The sequence below is a fragment of the Alosa alosa genome, chromosome 22 (assembly GCF_017589495.1).
Source record: "Alosa alosa isolate M-15738 ecotype Scorff River chromosome 22, AALO_Geno_1.1, whole genome shotgun sequence".
Lineage (NCBI taxonomy): Eukaryota > Metazoa > Chordata > Actinopteri > Clupeiformes > Clupeidae > Alosa > Alosa alosa.
Window position 1 is genome coordinate 4,039,870 of NC_063210.1, and position 22,762 is coordinate 4,062,631.

The following is a 22,762-nucleotide window of genomic DNA, read 5'->3' on the forward strand; positions in this document are numbered from 1 at the left end:
CCACATACCGCCTCCCATGGCCGAAACTGGTATTATGACACCTGTCGGGCTGTGGCTAGTAATTTAGCATGCTAATTCAGGTTGATATCTCTGCAGCACTATACCTTGTCATTTTTTTAATGACATCATCGCCCTTATTTCTTCTCATTCTTTTGATGTGTGTAGCTCATTTTTTGGATATTTTTACCTCAATTCTTACACATGGCACCTTTGTCCAGTTGCTGGAATTTTATGTCAAAGAGCTATTAAACGCACAGCTTTGGAAAATGCACATAAATACTTGCATTTTAATGCGTTTAAACACATGGTTCTCAGAACACATGTAAATGCTGAATGTCATATTTCATTTCAGTGGAAGATATTTTCATTCTGAATAGAAGAAAAAAAACCTCATTGTAAACTTATTCAAAAGAATGATGAAAACAACATCCACCAATACAAATTGCAATATAAAATTAGCTAAAATTGTGACTTTTAACTGCTCTGCCCTTGGCAATGACTCAGCTTGCACCTTTCTGCAGATATCCTTAGGGTGGCCCCTAGCCTCTGGTCATGATGAATCACCTTTGCCTTCCCCTTTGATATTCTACTACTGCAGCAACATCTACACTCCTTCTCTGGGCTGTTAAGGGAAGGGGATTTGCCTGATCCCTGGGCTCATCAGAAATGCCAAGTGACCTGCTATTCTGTTAACACAGGGCAAACACAGAGGGCCACCTTTCTCCACACCATCGACCTGTAAAACACAAACATGGAAACACAAGTACATCATTTACCATCATGCATGTACAGTTGCCCAAGACAATATGTTTGAGTTAATATGATCAAACAGTATTTGATATGTCACACTTCTAGAATAACACACTGTTACTGTACATATACAGACATATTGTCATGTCACATACATGGCCATCAATTTCATGGATAGAAAAATGCTCACATATGTGATGGGGACTCTGTGCATTCTAAGGCGGGTATTTAGATTAACATAGTTGGAGCATCTCGGAGTAGAGCACTGGAGCACAGGATTCTCTGCTGGAACTGTAGTCAACTCTGACCTCAGGAAGTACTCCTGCAAAGATAAGATATGCTTTATGTGACAATGTGCTGAAAATAGTATTTTTGGATAAAAAAAAACATAATTTTGAAGGTATAGATTTAAAGGTAGTAGGTTGTCTGTGTCACATTAGAAATATACAATAACACTAGTGCTTCAACTTTGTATCGTAACACAAATAGTCTCTTTGAGTCATATTGACAACTTTAGGCTTGGCAGGATAATCAGTGAAGTAGATAGATATCAGTGTGTACTGGTCCATGGATATTTATATCTATTAAACGTAAATTAACTTAAATAGCTAAACAGATAAATGTCACAGAGATGGAAAGAGGAAGAGCACTAACTCCTGCACGGGCAAGGATATTGGTGATGGTCCTGGTTATGAACACAGTCCTCTTTGCACGGGTTACTGCCATATATATGAGATTCCAGTCATCATCTTCAATGATGCTTTGATTTCCTAAAGAAAACATACATCCTCAAGACATGCTTGTAAACAGAATACTTTAAATATGCATTCTTATTTATTTATATGAACAATATGGATAAATCCTTGCTTTCTCTATGAATGCACAAATATGCACATTAAGAAATTGACACTTGCAAATACACACACCACAAGCTAACTGATACAATGACAGACTAACCTCCTTGTTCCTGAGTTGGCAAGGCCTGGAGCGCTCTGAAGTCATCTGTGATGACAACAGTATCAAATTCCAGTCCTTTGGCCTTGTGCATCGAGCCCAGAATAAAATCTGAGAGCAGTAGCAGAATTAGAGAAACAAAGTGTGCAAAGAGAATATACACATATCAAAGGAGTTAAAGATTAGTCTAAAGTTGCTGAGCGAAAGAGAAAAAATACTACATGGGAGTACAATGCCAAAAACAGAACGGGTCTCTATTAGTGGAGGTTTATGATTCAGGGTCAAAGTCAGTTCAGAGACTGAGAGGTTTGTCCATAATGAGTGATTTTGGGGTTTTTGTTTAAGTCAAAACAAGAGACAGACAGTGAGATATGCACTGTCTGTCCCCCCGCAGATATCTGTCTCTTCCTCATGGCTTACCTGCGTAGTGTAGTCTTGCCTGGTTTCTCCTACGAATGCGCTCCACTAGCTCTGGAATGCGCTCTCCATATTTGTCCACCACGGCAATCTTCCACATCATCTCCTGATCCTCTGTCATTTCAGCATACTGGCACAGACCTGGATACCCATGCAGCCCTGCCACTCCACCCTCACTGAATCGCCGGATGAAAGAGTCTTCAATCGGTAAATCTAAGTGTGCTGACAGTGAGGAATATAGGGTGTAGGGTTGCGCTGGGTTTTACAATTGCATCGAACATGACTCAGCCAATCATAATCAAGGACCAGGACTATCCGTTAGTACTATCCTTAGAGAAGTGAAACTTACCACGATGTCTCTGCTTCAGGACCCAAATGTCATGAATTTTACTCAGTCCAAATGTTTTTATACCCTAAAACAGAGGACAGCACAGCTTATTCCTGATGAGAGTATTGAAGGTTATACCTATTCCATGGAGAGTACAAAAGTGTTTCTAACAGAACACATTAGATAGTATGGATACATAGATTGCTTGTTGCCGTGGAAATCAGTAAACAACTGCATGGCCTTGTTAGTGCCGCTGATGTCTGCTACTATGTGGCGACTATCCCACATATCTCTCCACACAAGAGATAAGACAAGATTTCCTTATTGTCATTTTACAACATACAACAAAATTCAAGTGTACTCAAGAACCAGGCTCAGTATAGAGTAAAATAGATCAAGTAAACAAAATATAGTAAAATAGATAGCAATTTCGATAGTTCCGGTCCTTGATTGTGATTGGCTGAATTGCGTTCGATGCCGTTGTAAAATGCAGCATGAACATACACCTTGACCGCATTTCGTTCTATATTACTGCGCTACCATAATTTGATACAAAAGTTAAAGCTGCTTCTCAACGTTGCTTGGCAACCATTTAGATAGAGGAAATATATTTCTTGGCGGAAGAATAATTATCTATAAATATATCGTTACATTTCTAGTTGCTGCGCCTTCACTTTATGAAACTTTGCCAGGTATATTTATAGTAACAGTTTTAGAAAAGCAATAAGCTCCGCTAGCGCGTTGTGCCTAACAACGCCCCTTAGCTGTTGTAGAATCACTGTAACCGAGCGGCCTCTCGTGGCTTATTGCTTATATAAGTAATAAGATAATAAAATAATAAATACTCTTCCTCCATTTACCCATCTTCCCTCAACAAACAGCAGAGCACAATATGTACTTGTCCAACATGCACTTACAAGTTCACAATAGCGGTAGTATCCTATATAAAGTAATGTGACTTAAATGTACTCTAAGCAATGTTGGGTAACGTCACTTCTGTTGGCGTTCAAACAAAACCAAGAGCTAGCTCGCTACTCCCTCCCCCCTCCCTCCCGTGCATGTGACAAAAAATGTTTTAGCTTAGAAACCATGTTACATCGCTTAGAGCACCTTTAAAGGTATACTATGCAGCTTTAGGTATTTTTGGCTACTGTAGAGGTCCCTCTAGAGTCGCGATATATTTATATTTTACTCTGCTGTTGTAAATAGCAAACTTCTCGTGACTTGTCCCAACTGTACACAATGAAAATGCTTTTGTTGTGGAAGTGAAGGCTGAACAACAGGCAAAAACTCCAAAGAGCTACATCTACTAACGAGGTAATGTTTCATAACGATTTATGATTTGTCGGGCCGCCGTTCTTGAAGATGCATGGCTGGTTTTCTCGATAGCGACTCCCTATGTCTATGCTGTACAGCTATGCAAGATGAACGATTTGCCTATTACAAGTTCCTTTACCATCAAATTAAGTACATATATACTCTTTTGATCCCGTGAGGCAAATTGGCTTCGTAAAGGTTATATTAAGGTGAAAATCTTGCAAAGTGCACCTTTAAATGATTTCTATAGCGCACCATTGTGTTCATATCCTACATAGTGTCTCTTTAATGATTTCTTATGATCAGTTGATTGAGGTGGTTGACTCACGCCTATGATGTAGATTCGGCTGGTAGGGTTGAGGCCTGTAAGCCTCACTGCCTCATGGAAAATGGAGGCGTTTGTGCGGCTGAGGATAGCCAGCCTTCCATCAGCTCCACCCACACCCGTCAGAAACCTGCGCCGCATCTCAACATCCTGTCCTCTCACAGAGTCTGTTACACACACACACACATATAAATCTACTGTCATATAAACCATGGCAGAAAATAATGTCTGTCTCCAATGTTAGAAATGCCGCACCTCTTTGGTTTCCTCCAACCATTGTCTTCTTCACACCTTTGCCGACTTCAAGTATGGTTGCACCAACACAGGCGATCTCAGGACCAAATCTGAAACTCTGAGAAAGCAATCTCATCTCATCATCTACGTAAGGTTAATGGTTAATAGTAAGTGGACGTCAGTATGTATTACTGGAAGTCTTCATGTAAAACAGTATACCGGTATGAGTCTGGTACCTGTGTCAGGTAGTAGATGTGTGTGTGTTGGATTGTGTTCAGGTTGTTGATTGCTCCTCTGAAGCTGTAAATCTGTTGGTGAGGGTCTCCCACCAAGATCTTTGCACATGGTTGAGACAGCAAGATGTCCATGGTCACTGGGGATGGATTATATAGTCTTTAGAGCTGTTTGCAGTGGCCCTTTAGTTTGATCTAGTCTTGAAAGTGTAACTAAGCTAGACTGATGAATTCTGGTAAATCTTATGCTGCAGACAAGATGGTAGAGTTCTGGAATTGGTATTTGGTTACCGCGCTCAGAGTTTAGTGCTGGCCTGGTGGGTCGTCTACTTCCACCCTTTCAACGTTACATGAACGCAAGGGCGTAGGTTTGGTCTGAGACCAAAAAAAAAAGCCACTCAACTCTTTCACCAGCCACTATAGATATATAAAATGATTAAAATGTGCTACTGTCCAACTACTATCCGTGATTAAAATGTGCTACTGTCCAACTTGATCTAACTATACTATGTAGCCTACATAATCTATTTGGTCTGTTATGAAATCATGCATTGACCCATTTAAGCACAGCTCAGTTTTAAGAAACTTAAATACATGCATGCTTAGCATTATGTGAAAATAAATCATTAAGGCTACATTGACAAACTCTTAACCGTGAGCTGCCTATATATTCTCTGATTCTAATATTTACAGATATCTAGGTGATGTAAGCACAGCTCGGTTTTAAGAAATGCTTAAAGACCATGTTGAATTTTGCTACAATTTATTTCAAAACCGGATTACTCTGGAACAGCTAACTATACACGGGAATGCATTACACCTTTGTGTTCGGTAAGGTCTACTGTTTATTCTGATATATGGTTTGTCCTGTGTTGCGTGAAGAGTGTGTAGGCCTATGATATTTCACCGAGACGAATGGATGTGGAGATGGGCACAGAGAATAATTATTAAATCTCTTGAAGTTATTTTTCTCGTGAACTGTTTATCACAGCAAATAGTGGCTAGCTAGCACCGTTTAAAAGCTGAGAAAAGGCTCTTTCATGTGACACATGTGTGAGTAACCTACTTCTCGAGGAGTTCAACAGAGAAGAATGGGTGAATTTGGACGCACTTCAAATGCCTTGTAGTGAAGTGATGCTGAAGCGCTGCTCCAATGTGCTGCGCAGGAGACTGGTAGTTCTGGTAGTTATTATAGGTACTGTAACTTCAAATCAGCGCGATTTACCCTTATAGGCTACTGCACATTACAATATCTGTACGAGATGATCCGCAGCACTGAAGTGAGAACTGATTTAACTCTTTGTGTAGCGCATGTGAGCGCTTTTTTCCCCATTTCAACCTGAATATTGGTGGGGACATTTCAGTCATAATTTGACATTGGTGTGGACACGTCCTTCGGTCCCCACGCAAATCTACGTCCCCTGCATGAACGGTTAGACTGAGAATTCTCGTCGCTACCTCAAAATTCCACTGGAGCTCCAAGCGGATTTGTTCACACAGCCTTACAAGACTGTTTATAGCTCTTCGAGTCACGGTAAATAGGTTTTTTGGTACATAGCTCATTTAGATACACTTATGGTGTGGTGCTTGCGTTTCTTTAGGAATCCGCCGTCTTGGTTTGTATAGAAATGAATAGTAATTGACACATACACGTAAGAGGACGGAAACACGGGGCTGGTGGTAATAGGGGGCGATCCGATAGCAATAGCATAACAGCATTTCATACAGTGTTCATGTAAAAATCTTCCAATCTTCCAAATTTAGTTTATGTAAAAATCTTCCACATATGATTTGCACACCTGGGGTACAATCCTGGGCCTCATCAATAAAGATGACGTCGTAGTGTTCCATCTGGGCACCTTCCAGCTGCCACAGTTTAAGGTATCCTACAGAGGAGCAGAGGGCAAGTCAACAGTGCCAGGTGCTGGATGTTGCTGTTACATCTTTTGATGTCACATCTATCTTTTATAATGTGGCAATTGCCTTTACCATCATGATACATGTGATAGGCAGACTCGGATGTTGGCTCAACCTCCTTCATCTTCTCCCATATGCGCCTGGCGTTGTTCACGAACATCTGGCAAACAAAGAAGAAAGAAAGAATAAAAGTCAGTGCGGTGTAATTACAGCAATAATGCCACTCCCTGCCAAGTTTTGTATACTGTGTATTTGACCATGTGTATCTGTATTGCTGCAATTGCTGTAATCCTAGGATAAACGAGTCATATCTGAAATATATGTGACATGTATTGTCTATGAGCATGTCTTAGCCAGTACAGGCAAGCCCCTGTTTACCTGTTTCTGAGTTTCAGTAGGCCGCTGCATGTGCCCACTGGTGCTCCTGTACCATTCAGGCACATGCTGGGTGTCTATGTGAGGGTCTGTGGAGGCCCAGAAGTTGTTGATGGTCTTAGTGACCACCTTGGCCCACACAATGCTGCGTTCACCGTGAGGCAATACCCGGAAGACAGAGAATATATTCAGGCTGGAGAGACCCAGCTTTTCACGGTACCTGGGGAGACCATAGGGGATCAGCATGAGTGTTCAGATAAGAGATAAGAGAATAGCTAAGATAAGAGAATAACACTAGAAAGTTCATTTTAAAATGAATGTACTTCCAATCGAAGCATTATAAAGCCTAGTAAAACAGGAAGAAACAAACCTCTGTCCTACAGCAGCATGGGCAAGGGAGTGGATGGTTTTGCATGAAACGTTGTCAGGAAAGATGCGCTGTGCCTGCATCTGTGCAGGTTTATTGAAGACCGATAAAGCCGACATAAAAGGAACCAACATCTCTGCTCAACAACCTGAAGTGAGGGCCTCTGCTTGCCATTAAAGCGGAAGAGACGTGAACGGACCACCAGAGTGGTCGTCTTCCCTGTACCTGAAATACCCCAACAGTCTCACACAATGGCTGGCTCCAGTAAAAAGAAATGAATACATTTATGAAATTCTGGAATAAGGCCCTCACCAGCAAAGGCCATGATTTTGACCACATGTTCTTCCTCTGTGTTGTGATTCAAAATCTGCTGCTGTTCTGGGGTCATCTGGTTCTCGCTGTGTGGAGACAAATACACATTAATCATTCATTAATAAGAATTCAGTTTGTGTATGTGTGTGTGTCAGAAACAGAGAGAGAGAGTTCTGACCTGCCCTGATCTGCCTCTGATCTGTTGGAGGGAAGGATGTTCTCCATAATGTGCAACACGTAGTAAACATTATAGTGCAACCTAGACACAGACACAAGGAGACGAGAGTAATACGGAAAATGTAAGGTGTGGCAAGATCAGTTTAAGTTCTCATAGGCTAAATCAGTAAGACCTAAATAAACCATTCAGTAGACAAGAAACATTATACCGGTATGCATGCATACACATATAAGTAAACAATAAGTGCATCTCACCGGTTGCTGATTTTGACCCGTTTGTCTGCCATGGCGCGCAGCAGAGTGGCGGAGCACCAGAGAAACTCTGAGAGCTGCTCAGGGGTCAGAGGGCTCCATAGACTGACCACCAGCTGCCATACCTCTTCCACCCCGTCAGCCAGAACTAGCATCAGAGCCAGAGATGACCACGGGTCCTCCTTTAATTAATAAAATATTAACAAATTCATTGATGAACCATTCACTTCATTAACTGTTAAAGAATAGCTATGGCACAGTGCAGTGGACACACCGTCTGTTTCATGCTCTCTGGCATGCAGGCTCTGGCCTGCTCATAGAGGCGGTGACTCCTGATGCACTCCAAAATCCTGTTCTCTCGATCTCCCTCGGAACCCACAGTCATGCAGTGGAAGGTCTGAGACATGTACCTATACACAAACAGACACACAACCACACACACAATGACCAACGACTTAGCCAATACATCGGGGCCCACTACTGTTTGTATAATTTTTTTCTTTACTGAATAGGATACCAGCGTCACAAATTAATAGATTAACCAGTGGTACCTCTACATTTAAACTGCTACTTTATCAAGCAGTAGTGTGAAAATGTTCAGGATAGACACTTTTTCTGTGTATTGTCAGATACAGTTGACAGGATCCAGTGTTGGCCCAGATTACTTTGAAATGTAATCAATTACTGAGTACAGACTACGCACCAAGTTTTGTAATTAGTGACATGATCCATTGGATTACATTAATAATGCAATATAATTTGAATACTTTTGGCTTACTTCAAAATAAAATACTCAAAAATTTAATACATTAAATAAAGAAGACACTGATAAAAAAAAATCCTTTTCTTTTTCACTTTAAAGCAACACAATGTAAGGTTTTTTTTTTTACCTTAATGGCGTCAAGCTCATTTTGATACTACACTGACTTAAAATAGTATGGCAAATAGCACTTCTGACATTGCTAATGCATGCCCAGAATGCCTTCTATTACATTATGAAATGTTATTCTCACGGTTAGAAGCATGACCCTTTTTGTCTGTTTCAGCAAATGGATAGAGAGAAAAGTGTCTAGAAAAGGGCCTTGACTGTGTGCGTGTTTGCGAGTGAGTGTTGGGGGTGCAAGATGGCCTACTTGATGGGTAAAATACTGGCATTGTGTCTTCTACATTCCATGTTCATTCACTATTAACTACACTGTATATTGACTGCATGATGTAAAGCTATGTTATGTATTGAAAGACGAATCGTCACCTTCCTAAAATAATGTCATGAGTAATTTGTTGTTAAAATGTACTGTATTTTAGGAAGGTGACGATATTCAAAATGTATTCAAGTAATCTTGACATTAGACATTAGACTATAATCTTATTAGACATTTTTTATGTAATCTGGTCTGATTACAGTTACTTGTTTTTTGTAAACAGATTACGTAATTACTTGTAATCAGTTACTACTCAACCCTGACAGGTTCACAGTCATACTTTGCCATGTGTAATAAACAGAGGTTATTGTTGTCATCAGGGGTCATGCGGTTTTCCTGCAGAATGGAGATGACCTCTTGCTTTCCCACTTCCTCCTGCTGATGGTAGCGGATGTAGGACTTCTTCCAGCGGCAAAACTGTAACAGATCATCAATTAAATGACCAAATACGTCAATAAAAATTATACTCAATGGTGTTTTAAGCCCCCACTGTCGACATCAAGGCAGTGCTGTGACAGTCGACTTCAAGGCACCTAACCATAATCCTTAACTCTAACCCTAACCCTGCAGCGCTGCCTGGAAGACGATGTTAGGGGCTTAAAACACAAGTAACAAAAATTACAGGAGGTGTGGATGTATTTCCATCTGAGTGTGTGTGTGTGTGTGTGTGTGTGTGTGTGTGTGTGTGTGCGCGTGTGTCTGTGTGTGGACTACTATTTAGTGTGCATAGTCCCATACCCCTTCACTTGAGATGATATTCCTCCACTGTCTGCAAACCTGGTTGGCCCGAAGGAGCAGGTCAGGAGCTGGGAGCATGGCCAAGATGGCCCTCAGCACGGTTTCAGGCAGGGCGTCGATACGTGTGTCTGGGGGAGGTGGAGGAGCCTGCACCACCTCTGGCTCCCTCTGCTGGGGAACATTCCCAGTGTTCCTCCCAAAGTAAGAGTCCAGTGTTCTCTGCTGAGACGTACCTGCTGGTTGCACTGATAGACAGTCAGTGGTTTGAAGGCAAACTGGATATGGGTGTCAGGTTAAAGCTCTCACTTACAGAGAACTCATATACATACATTGAGAAACACAAACCAATTTCTTAAGTGGAACAAGGCGATGTGCTGTTTAGTCTCTTACCTCTCCTGCCTCTCCTGCTTTGTGGGCTGTATGGGGTGCGAGGGCTTCGGCCCGGTGATTTCAGGCGATTTGCAGGCATCTCTCTCTATGCACATATAACACAGAGATAAAACAAAACAAATAACTGCCAGGTGATTCACTGCATGTGTTTTCTACCTAACTGGAGGTGAAAGAGAGATCAATATTTCCCAACTAAATACAAACAGGTCACCCAAAACAGCTAGGCTAGTATAACTGGTATGGAGGCAACTGGTCTAGAAACATGATGGTGGCTGTTGACTACATGTTGTTGCCTCTACATGTTCCCTAGTCCTAATGCATAATGGGCTGCAGGCTACATGAGTAATTCATGGAACTGGGAACTCATTGTTGTAGGCAAACACTGTTCAGATGTTCATGGCTATAGCCTATTGACAAAATTAAAGAATATTATAAGCTTCTAATTTAAGAATATTATAAGCTTCAGAATATACATTATACCATAAAACCTTGCTTGCAACTGTTGATTGTATGGTGATAATAACTGTGCACGGTTGGGCAACCTAGCTATGAAATAAGTAGCCTAGGCTACAAAGGCCTAGATATTGAATGATATAGCCAAAACAGCTTATGAATATTCTTTTTATTATGAACTTAGTAGCTACATCTACTAACTACTAGTTAAGATGACAGGCCACACAAAAAAATCTGATTTTGACAACATAGCCTAACGGGTACGGAGCGCGCCAAAGAAGATGGTGGAAATTTATTTTGCGAGGGAATGCAAAAGCATTGTGAAGGAAGCAACGCAAAATAATCTCTCCCTTCGCGGGCTCTGTATACTGGTGCTCAAAATATTAAGCCAAAAAGCCTACAGAACAGAAGCTGTGACAGTGAGTTTTATTCTCTATGTTAAAATGTAATTTAATGATGTGCTCATTCATAATGTAATAGGCTACAATATGCTTCCCTCAAATAACATATTTTGACACGCATTTAGGTTACTTTGGAAATTGCCTCCATGATGAGAAATACAAAATTAAAAAACGTCACCACCATGCACATGTTTTAAATGAGCAAATTACGATTTTGTTTGTAGGCCTACCATAGTTTAAATCGCCCTCTGCGCTTTCAGGGATAGCTTCTTCCTGTTACATTTCCATATTGCAATGATTTCGTCAGACGGAGCAGGCTAGCTGGTCACTGCTGTAGTTTCGTTTTCTGAGAATTGACAATTAAGTCAGATCAAATTACGCAAGCTATAACAACCTTTGGCATAGGCTAGGGCTTGTAGTCCGGCAGCCAAATGCCATAATTTAGGTGAACCTGGTTTTGTGGGTTAAAGTTTTTTTTTTTTTTGCTGTTTCTTGTTACCAAGGGGTAACTCAATAAGATTAGAGAGGGTGCCCGGTGATATCCCTTGAGCAATTCTCGATATTAAGCCTTTCTTGTTCAATGTGTTGATTATAAGGCGAGGCACTGCAGGTGAATAGGGTAAAACAAATTAACTAGCAGATATCACTATGAAACTTCCCCAGTTGATTACTTACATTAATATGAAAAAAACCCCATGTAGGCCTATTGCAAGTTTTCTGTAATTTAATGTTCAAATATGCAAATTAGGCATGATCTAATTAAATATGTGCTGATTTGCATACACTTTAAAAAAGCTAAATCTGAACATTGGATAAAGCCAGGTTCAAATTTACTTTATCATTGTGTTGACATATTATATGAAAAGGAAATTATGGATCTCTTTTTGTTATTCAGTAAATACTGCCAGTAGCCTTAAAAAAAATATTTTCGCCATGTTCTTAGGAATAAAATTTCATAAATCAGGCTAGGAATAATATATCAACAAACCCCTCAGTAAAAGCCATCTGAATATGGTTAGGTATAAGACTGGAAAGTTTGGTATATGTAAGTGCTTCTGAAGTGCAGATTTCATTCTCAAAGTGGGAGAGGAAACTCATCCAAGTGCTAGCATCTCTCAGCACGTCTCTTAAGGTTTTGGGAGGGAGGTTTACTTACTACACAGCTATGTAACTGACTACTGTTAGCCTGCACTGCCCTCTTTTAGCTGATGTACTTTAGCTCTGTACTACTGTTCTAGTTTCCATAAAATATACATTTATTTTTTATTCTTTATCGCAGTATAGTCTATGCTCAGAGCCTAACCTCATCATTCAAAAAGAGAATATTCATTTTTAAGTATTGATCCATAGACATGCATTAAAATACTAATGCCTAATAATACACACAGGTCAGTCTGACTAATTAAAAAAAAAATATTTAAAAAAATTCCAGGCTTGATTTTTGATTCCACTCGACTGAAATATTTAAATTCCCATCCCTATAGTTGACATAGTATATATATACTTGGATATTAAAGTGAGAGTTTTTAGTTTGGTACAGAGTTCACAGTCATGGAGCCTGAAACCGAGGAATGCTACTTAAGTTGGAAATTCAACTGCCATTTGAAGAAGGATTCATTGATTCGTTACTGAGCCCAACCAGTCTATCAAAAAATGTCAAACTTGCACCAGACTCCCATTTTGGAGATGATCAGATGTGGCTGCAAAGAGTGAAACCCCTTGTAGCTCTAAGATTTTCGGGTTAATGGTGTGCCCTGCACAATGTTCTGTGCATGTTTTTAAGGTACTGTAGGATGTTCAGGAGAACAAATGAGCCAGAACTGCTCTAAAAAACTAATACTAAAGGAAATGTGTACATATTCCAAATTATTACAGGAGATATCTGAAATTATGAATTCATTTTTGACATAGAAAAGGGTTAAATTTTCCCAATTTGAATGCATGAAGTATTGTCTGAAAACTATCACACGGCAAACTGTTTTTAGTACATTCTATTTGAGTTGATTTGCTTTTGATATGTGTACTCACCTTGAAATGAGAGGTATTTCCTATTTTTTTTTCATGATTTCGCACATAGGGCTTTAGGGGTTAATATATGAAATTGCCCAAGGGATATCACTGGGCACCTTCCTAAATATTAAAAAATAAGTCAATAAGTCTAAGCAAAATAAATGAATAAATAACTGACAAAGCAAAGGTCTGACCCCATGACTACTGGACTACTACTGGCATTATCTGAAATACAGAAATGCATTAATTGGTATAGAAAAGGGTTCAATTGTCCAAATTTGAACTCATACAGTATTGTCTGAATAACTATCACACAGAACAAACTGTATTTTAGTAAATTTTATCACATGTTGATTTGCATTTGATGAGTAGGCCTCACTATCCCACCTTGAAACAAGACATATTTACCAATTTTGTTTTTCTTAATTTTAAGTCCATTGGCTTTTTTTTCATATTTAAACAAAAATTACAGAAAACTTGTAAATAATTATTTTTTCATATTAATGAAAAAATTATCAGCAAAATTTTGGAAATTGTTTATTTAGTGATATCTGCTAGTTACATTTTTTACCCTATTCACCTGAAGAGTCTCGCCTTATATTCAGCACATTGAACAAGAAAGGGTTAATATATGAAATTGGAGGATTTCACTTGGGCACCCTCCTAAATCTTAAAGAGCTACCCCTAGTCTACAAGATTCTGCAAAAACACTTTAACCGACAAAACCAGGTCTGACCCCATGGCTGCCGGACTATTGGCGGGGGTAGGCTGTACGCCTAGCCTACACTGCTGCAACGCAGAGGATCTGTGTGACGATGGCGTCAGTGCGACGCAGAGACATGGCAGTTTCTCATTTAAATCAAAAATAGAATGGTTGAGCTGTCATCCAGTTCCTTTATATACTTTCAGAAACCTTTCAATTATCCAACCGTGCATAGTAAAACATAGAAATTTAAAAGGTACCCCTAATGGCAAGGCCTAGGTCTACTATGTCAACTGTTCATGAGTGTCAAACTATGCTTCCGTGTCGATTATTTAAGTGTTTAGTCTAAAATATACTAATGCAATAACCTGATCTGTAAAATAATATCAGAAAGATTTAAATTACGCTTTAACATTTGCTTAGTGTTCTTCAGTTGCTTACAATCTAGTTGTGCCATCTGAACTGACACACTTCACTCAAAGGGTAGCTGTTTCAGTATAACACTGCATGAAAGAATACATACATACATGTAGCCTAACATACATGAAAACTTTGGGAAGTATTACATCCTCTACAATATTAGGCTTCTACAAATAACATTTAAACGATTTAATAACCAAAACATTATGAATATCCAGCAAAGAACACTGGGAAATTAACATTCAGCACCTGTTGCTATAGACCTGTGTGTGTAGTACAGGGTGTGACAGCCATCAGCCAATACCCTATAATTAAATTATATAGAACCTCATAATTAACATAGAGCTTGCAATAAATAAGTAGTCTTGTTATGTTATTTACAACAGAGATTACATTACATTGTAACAGGTAGAAGCATGACCCTTTTTGCCAGTTTTAGACTGATTGGGTACGCCCGGGTACCCAGTATGTTAAAAAATTGACGAAAAAGGGAACTCCGGTGTTGTTAAAAAATGTTTTTCTTTATTTCTGCAGCTTCATTACCCTGGAAATCCAGAGTTCTCGCGAGAGCACAATGGAATTGTCTCTGCGAGACACTCTGGCAAAGAGCAATGATGCACGTTACTTTCACCCCAACATTCCGGGAACCAGCTAAACTGATGAAGACAGCGCTGCAACGTTGGAGGAGAGTACACATTGGTCGTAGTCTTATCCGATTGCGTCGAAGTCCGAAATCATTCAGCGTAAACATGGTCTAGTGTTATCCAATTGCGTGCAGTGAGATTTTTAAATGCATGCTTGTTGCTGCCCCTCGAGTTGGGCCATTACATTGTTCTTTTCCAGACCCTTTCTATCTAATCTTTCTAGATTATCAGGGTCTGGATTTTTCAGGCTACAGCTTCATCTCATAGCACAACCCTTGAAACAGTTCAACTATACTACATTGAAATAATGTATAACACAGAAAAAATAGTAATACAGATCTCAGAAACAGTTCATTTATTGAAGACATTACATTCAAAACCAAAATAAAAAATATTCATAAACAGAGAGCAGGTAGGCAAGGAGAGGACTTAAAACAAAAAACAAAAGCAAACTTGCTTTCTGGGAGACAGTTTTTTACAAGGCAAGAGTATAGAGCACTGTACAGTACGGTGTGGTAGCTGTGGTGAACCATGAGATCATGTGAATGCCTTACAGAGTCTCCTTCTCTCCCATCCTGACCACTCTGAGGGGCATCCTCACCGTGGAGGCCGTGATAGAGCCAGCATAGGTGGGGGTATGGAGTGCTGTGCACCCTCCTCCCCCATAAAGAAATCGATACAAATGAAAGATTGAAAGCAACACTGAGCGCCCTGAGCCAACACTGTACCAAAACATAACTTGTGTGAAAATGCCAGCGCACCTTATGCCATTGATAAGCTTGGTTAGGAAGAGTGGGAGGGTATTGGGCTACCACCTCAGGTCAATGAGCACTTCTCTGCACAAGCACTACAGCAAATCCTAGCTCTCGCTCACACTGAATACAGGGGGCCGCGCTGACTGACGTGGCACATCAAGTTTAGTTGCACTGTTTACAGCTAGCCGGACAGGCCTGTGTGACATGAAGCCAGCAAAAAAGGGGAAGGGGTGGGGGGGGTTGGGGGGGTGGAACACCACTGAAGATAATATGACAACCCAGCATCATCTCTACCATTCACACAAAGAGCCCATACAAAAAAGCACAGTTATCAAACACTTTCATAATAATGATTTTACACAGCAAATGGCAAGTAAATCCCATGGTGTCTGAATCCGTTCAGTTCCAGTAGAGCAGAGAGCAAACCCAGTCACTCACCACACCACTCATCTTTACACAAACACCACTCATCTTTACACAAACACCACTCATCTTTACACAAACACCACTCATCTTTACACAAACACCACTCATCTTTACACAAACACCACTCATCTTTACACAAACACCACTCATCTTTACACAAACACCACTCATCTTTACACAAACACCACTCATCTTTACACAAACACCACTCATCTTTACACAAACACCACTGGCAGAAAGTACAGCTCTCCAACACACATACACAAAAGCACTTAAATCACTTTAAAACCCAGCACATCATCATCATTGTCAGAACAGGATATAATGACAGCACATTTTCTATAAGTCTCTCTCTATGTATAAATAAACATTTTAAATCTTTATTAATTTTTGTATAGGATAAATAAAACAATACACACACACACACACACAGTTGGCAAGGAGTGGCCAAAGGGATATGACTGGTTAAAATTCCTCCACCAATGCCCCGTATTTCCATTTCCTGCCAACACACCTATACTCATGGCCACACACGCACATAAAACAAGCTAATTACTTAAAATCAATCTGTTAATGATACATACAAGTAAGATTAATTTTAGACCACACACACACCTCCAATGCCAGGACAAATTGTTGACGAGCAGATGCTCATGGACACATAAAAGACGACAGTCCCAGATTCCAGAGGCTGACTTCACACTCCAGTTACAGTATTGGGTAGCGTGCGTGTGTGCGCGCGTGTGTGTTCATGTGAGTGTGAGACAAAGCCACAGAGCGTACAGTCCTCAGTCAGATCTTTCTGGAATCTTTTGCTTCAAACAGCTTCATTCTTTCCTGCACGGTCAATCCTTCTTTTAAGCTCTGAAAAGGAGAAGAGAGAGACAGAGAGGGAAGTTCTGTCATAAAATTGCACAAGCTTAACGGATCAGAATGCATTTGACCAGCATGCTGTTATTCATGCCATCATCATGAAGAAAAGAACAACTTTGTCATAAGCTTTAAAACACACATACAAACATACAAAACATACAAAAACACACATGAAGTGACATTAAAAAATGGAAAAAAGAGAGAATAAATTAAAAACATTAATTTGCATACGCCTTGATGACTCATGATAGGTAAGGGGGAAAGTACACACAGAGAACTCAGGTCACAGTACAAACACCGCACCAACCATGTGTAACAGACACAAACACACATACGTACTGTATACCATTTCTAATGACATTGGGGTAAGAGGAGAGCCCAGCAGCCCCATGCTGCTGTGGCCCAGTGGACATGCCAACAGGTCAAAGGTCAGGGTTCATGCAGCATGCACTGAGGGTCACACATATACCTACATCACAACAGGGGGTCAGCTATCCCACGCTGCCACCTCACTGACCGACTAACAAAGAACATAAGAGACGCTCTTAGACACAGAGACACACACACACACACACACACCTTTCTGACTGACTAACTAACAAACAACATAGAGTGCTTTAACACTTAGACTGGACTCACACTTCAAATCACAAACTTAGAGAAAATACACTAACACTCACACAGAGGTGATTGCTCTAAGACTACAGGGGAAGCTCAGCCTCCACTAAAATTTCAGAGAAAATTGCATTAAATAATACTGTATTACATTAGCCTACCATTCCAACTAGAACATGCTAAAAACATGTTCAACTTCATGGCTAGTGTGTTCCACAAAAAGGTTTTGCCGGTCATCTAGCGGGATTTTGCACCCCTAATACACTGTTGTGATGACACGATCAATCAAAAACCCTTTCAATGGCACTACAGAGTGGGCTGATCTCAGTGCAGAAAAGCTAGATGTTTATTGGACAAATGCCACAAAATCGTACTTTCCAGGGAAGCCCGGCGTCTCTGGGAGTGACTGAGTTACGGAGTTTGTGACTTGCTTTTGTTTCAGTTGTGTATTTACTGCCATGCTGCCATGTCTCAGAACTCTAACGTATACAGGTTGGATCATTCTGGGTTTTGGGATAATTTTTGCCCTTATCGAACAATATAGCACCTTACTAATATTAATTTAATAATTGGCCATTTTTTTTCCATCTTACACTATTCCAAAGAGCAGCAACCGCCACTGACACACAAACACACATACACACACAGAAAACATATACACCTTTTCCTTCGACTAGGTGAAAAAGTGATTATGCTGTAAATTTACACACACTCTTACACACACACAGACACTCACCTTGGATCTGACCCCTCTCTGACGGAAGCGCTCATTTTTCAGGAAATCAGGATTACTCTTCGACTTCATTATGTCTGCATCAAGACATGTATTTACAAGACACATCAGATGACATGCTTATACTAACATATAATATTTATACACACTTATATGTATACCATTATATGTATTTATACAGGTATACATACAGTGCCTATAAAAAGTATTCACCACCTTGGATATTCCCCCTTTTATTGCTTTAAAGGGGAACTATGTCGTTTTTTTAGCTTATCTGAACAACCTCAGAGTCATTTAAATGGTTATATGACTTTTTTCGGGTTGAATGGTGGCCGCCGCGCTTCCCCCTAGCTCATGTGAGCGGAAAAACCTACTTGCAACTTTGAGCCGGCGGCCTCGCGGCCTCAAGACGGAAAGTCTCGCAGCATTGTGATGTAACAAATTGCTTTGCTGCACTACACACATACACACCAGGCTCCGACTAGAACAAGGCAGTGATGGAGTTTCTCAGACATTTGTCATGGCAGAGCCGGCGAAAAGAAGCAGAAAGTGAGTAAACCGTTGTTGGAGGAACAGGGGAAGAGGAAACGGCAGACCGACGATTGAGGAGTGTTGTTAAATATATACTCTGAAGGGGAAGCTCTACTGAGAAACCTGCGAGCAAAAAGCGCGAAAACAGCGAAGAAATTGCCAAAACTGCATAGTTTCTCTTTAATAAATGTAATATTTGTCCATTTAATTTGGCCTTTTTTACAATAATTTCCAGTCAAAGGGTCCAGTCACTGGTCAATCAGTCCTCCTGGCTATAAGTCCACCATGAAGACAACTGAACACTCCAAACAACTCAGAGAAAAGGTTATTGAAAAGCATAAGTGAGGGGATGGATACAAAAAATGTTCAAGTCACTGGAGTTCAGTGAAATCCATCAATAAGGAATGTAAGGAATGTGGCAAATGGGCAAATCTGCCGAGAGCAGGCCGTCACTAGAAACTGACTGACCATTCATTAAGAAGTGGTGGGGGAAGCCACCAAAACACCCACATGACAACTGTATGACAACTCTGAAGAAGTTAAAAGCTTCAGCAGCTGAGATGGGAGAAACTAGGCATACAACAACTTTTGCCGGAGTTCTTCACCAGTTGAAGCTCTACAGGTGAGCGGCAAAGCTCTTATTAAGTTCGCCCAAAGACATGTGGGAGACTCCAAGGCCAAATCGAAGAAGGTTCTTTGGTCTGATGATGCTATGTTTGGCGGACATCAAGCACAGTACATCACCAAAAATGCACCATCCCTAATTTGAAGAATGATGGTGGTAGCATCATGCTGTGGGGATACTTCTCGACAGCAGGCCCTAGAAGGCTTGTAAAGGTAAAAGTTAAATGAATTTAGCAAAATATATGGAAATCCTGGAGAACAATCTAATTCAGTCTGCAAGAGAACTACGACTTGGAAGAAGATTTACTTTCCAGCAAGACAATGAGTCGAAGATTACAGCGAAAACTACACATAAAAGGTTTAGACAGCAAGGAGTGGCCGAACCAAAGCCCAGACCTCAATCCTATAGAAAATCTGTGGCTGAACTTGAAAAGGGCAGTCCACACCCGATCTCCTTCCAACCTGACAGAGCTTGAGCAGTTTTGCAAAGAAAAATGGAGTACAATTGCAGTATCCAGGCGTGCAAGCCTAATTGAGACCTATCCACACAGACTCCATGCTATAATTGGTGCATCTACTAAATGCTGACTTGAAGGGGGTGAATATTTATGCAAACGCTTATTTTGCATTATATATTTTTAATTAATTAACATTACTTTGTAGAAATTTGCTTTCACTTTGATATTATAGAGGGGATTTTTGTCAATTATTGTACAACAGGGCCAAATTAAATTGATCAAGATTCCATTTATAAAAACAGTGGGAAGGGGAAATATACAATTTTCTAGGCACTATATACAATTTTCATACATTATTTGTTTGTCAAACACATTGCTTAAACATACCGTAACCAGGGGCAACAGCTGAGCCATCAGCAGTCCTTTCTCCAAGGGCTTCTGTAGCAGCCAACAGCTTCTCCCGAAGCTTGCCAATGTCACAGTCAGCCTTAGCCTTCACTATGCTAAGCTCAGTATAGATGCCCTTGTACTTATCGGATGCATACTTCTTATCCTACACATTCACACAAACACAAGGACGTGTTAAAGATTCCAGAAAAATACAGGACAGCTTTTGGTGCATGTCCTTAAAGCAGCATGTCAGTTCAAAAACATCAGGAGACATAACTTGTCAGTTTGACTGTGTGCATGTGTGAGTATCTGCCTGTAAGGGTTGGGGAGGTGGTGTGCATACCCGTAAAGCGGTCTGTAGTTCATCCTTCAGAGAGCTGATCTCCTGTTTGAGGTACTGAATCTCTGACTCCTTAATGCGCAACAACACCTGCAGAAGGCCAAGGAAAACACAAGGATACTCAAAGCAGATATGTGTGCCTGGGTGTGCAGACTGTTTAATATTATGGTATGTACATGACCGGGTGTTTATGAGTTACCTCTAGTTCATACAGGTCCTTGCCCTGTGTGAGAGGAGAGGTGGCAGTTTCCCCACTGAAGCAAGACCTCATTCGTGTGATCTCTTCTGCTAGACGGTTATTCAGTTCCTGAAACACACACACACATCCACGACAATAAGTTTAAAGTCATCTGAAGTATAGCAAAAGGTAGGTGTGCGTGTACGTGTGTGTGTGTGTGTGTGCGTGCCTGATTGTGTGTGTGGAGCTCTTGGTTCTCCCTCTGGCACTGCTGCAGGGCCTGCCTCTCTGCCTGTAGAGCCTGGGCCAGATGGGCGTTCTCCAAACACTTCTGAGAGTACTGCTCAGACAGCACCTCCAGCTCACGGTGGATGGACTGCAGCTCCTCTCTAAACACACACACACACAAAGTTGTGAGCAGGTTTGACATCTCCAGAGAGCAGTTTCTGCTACATGCATTAGCTATGTATTAGTATATTAGCTACATCCATTGCCTGACATGGGCAGCTAATACCAGGTTATTACTGAGGGACCAGACATGTATAAATGGGACTCACTCATACTGCATGCGCAGCTCATCGATATCTGTACTGACACCACTCAGCTGAGAGCGGTAGGTCTTCTCCAGCTCCTCCCGGTGTGCGTTCTTCATCGCCTCAATAGCTGCAAATAAAGATCACCAACATTGTCATGACATTGCGACTAACTATTAAGTCAGATCAATATCTGTAACAGTAAGAGTAAGAGACCTCATAACAACATGTTTCAATAGTAGGATAAGAAAAGACCCATTAATAGCACGGTAAGAAAAGACCCATTACTTTTTTTTTTAGTAATGCTGCCAAACCATGTCAAACGCATACGTTTTTATTTATTTACAATAATCTGTTACAGTTATCATGTCCATGACGGCTAGTGCAGAAATATTACAAGGGTACTGGCTCCAATAGAGAATTCCTGTTTCTGTGAGAGGGTTGTGGCATGGACCTGAGATGGTGGCGGCCGTCTCCTCGGCTAGCAGCCTCTCCCTCTCCTCCAGCAGCTTGCTGACCTCCCGCTGGTGCTGTCGCTGCAGGTCCTCAATCACCTTCTGGTGAGTCTCCTCCATCGCGGCAAAGCCACGCTCACACGTGGCCTGCAGGGGGCAGCACAAGTCAAACATGCAAACAGTGTCACAGACAGACACAGATACACACACACACACACAGACAGACACACAGACACAACTAGAAAGACACTATTCACCAATTACCAATGTTCACACATTTAGATGCATGCATGAGCACACAGGGTGAAGCCGGGAATGTTGAATGACACAAGCATGCAGGGGTTAGTGATCATTGAATGGGCATTTGAGTGGGTGTAATGGCAGGGCAACCAAGACTAGGGAAGCATGTACAAATTGAGTCTTATTTTGTGCCCTCTATTCTACTTCACTAGAGGTGCTATGAATTATACCAACAGAGGACAGTGGGGTATGGGATATGTGTGTGTGTGTGGAGGGGGTGTGTGTGAAAGGGATGGCACAATATTAAATCCACATCACAACACCCATCCTACTTCAAGACTCAATGGCACTGAAGATGGAGATATATATATATAGGATCTTCTTGGATTCTAAATTAAGCACACACAAGACTCTGGTAAACTGGCCCATTAAATCCCAAACAAAGCAAGGTAGCCTAAAGTTAATTTTAAAAATCATTCTACAGTTTACCAGTAAAGTCAGTAAATCATCTGTAAACAAACAAACAAACAAAGTCACACAGCTACATGTCCATGTACTTATTTCACCAACTGACTAAGCTGAAAGGGACCCTGTCTCTTACCTTGCAGAAGCTGCCTCTACCCTCGTCCTACCCATGTCCAAGATGTTACTCTAACCAACCTGTGACTATACTACTTGTATTCTTTACTGTC

General features: G+C 40.8%; 2 protein-coding genes across 2 annotated transcripts in view; both read right to left on the reverse strand.

Annotated features, from left to right (window-relative positions):
• Positions 1 to 258: 258 nt before the first annotated feature.
• Positions 259 to 11,448, reverse strand: LOC125287912 (F-box DNA helicase 1-like). Its single transcript, XM_048233996.1, has 22 exons — positions 11,373 to 11,448; positions 10,289 to 10,373; positions 9,899 to 10,143; positions 9,441 to 9,577; positions 8,233 to 8,368; positions 7,962 to 8,140; positions 7,708 to 7,788; positions 7,530 to 7,615; positions 7,389 to 7,442; positions 7,221 to 7,353; positions 6,854 to 7,070; positions 6,548 to 6,635; positions 6,358 to 6,444; positions 4,562 to 4,698; positions 4,347 to 4,443; positions 4,095 to 4,258; positions 2,471 to 2,534; positions 2,125 to 2,343; positions 1,708 to 1,815; positions 1,405 to 1,520; positions 941 to 1,072; positions 259 to 736 (listed from the first exon to the last, which is right to left on the reverse strand). The coding sequence occupies exons 1-22, from the start codon at positions 11,373 to 11,375 to the stop codon at positions 626 to 628; spliced, it is 2,679 nt and encodes an 892-aa protein (XP_048089953.1). The 5' UTR covers positions 11,376 to 11,448; the 3' UTR covers positions 259 to 625.
• Positions 11,449 to 15,259: 3,811 nt separating this feature from the next.
• Positions 15,260 to 22,762, reverse strand: part of si:ch73-103b11.2 — a 46,165-nt gene continuing 38,662 nt past the window's right edge. The window contains exons 21-28 of the mRNA XM_048233997.1: positions 21,830 to 21,977; positions 21,400 to 21,505; positions 21,072 to 21,231; positions 20,864 to 20,971; positions 20,668 to 20,754; positions 20,322 to 20,487; positions 18,325 to 18,398; positions 15,260 to 16,964 (exon numbers count right to left, since the gene is read on the reverse strand). Coding sequence (XP_048089954.1) covers positions 16,893 to 16,964; positions 18,325 to 18,398; positions 20,322 to 20,487; positions 20,668 to 20,754; positions 20,864 to 20,971; positions 21,072 to 21,231; positions 21,400 to 21,505; positions 21,830 to 21,977 — 921 coding nt within the window. The 3' untranslated portion in view covers positions 15,260 to 16,892. The remainder of the gene's footprint in view (positions 16,965 to 18,324; positions 18,399 to 20,321; positions 20,488 to 20,667; positions 20,755 to 20,863; positions 20,972 to 21,071; positions 21,232 to 21,399; positions 21,506 to 21,829; positions 21,978 to 22,762) is intronic.

Coding starts and splice junctions, on each gene's coding strand:
- LOC125287912 (XM_048233996.1), bottom strand. Junction 8,369..9,440: donor TGTTTATTACACATGGCAAA/GTATGACTGTGA, acceptor GTTTGTGTATAG/GTACATGTCTCAGACCTTCC. Junction 2,535..4,094: donor GCCGAATCTACATCATAGGC/GTGAGTCAACCA, acceptor CCTCTGTTTTAG/GGTATAAAAACATTTGGACT.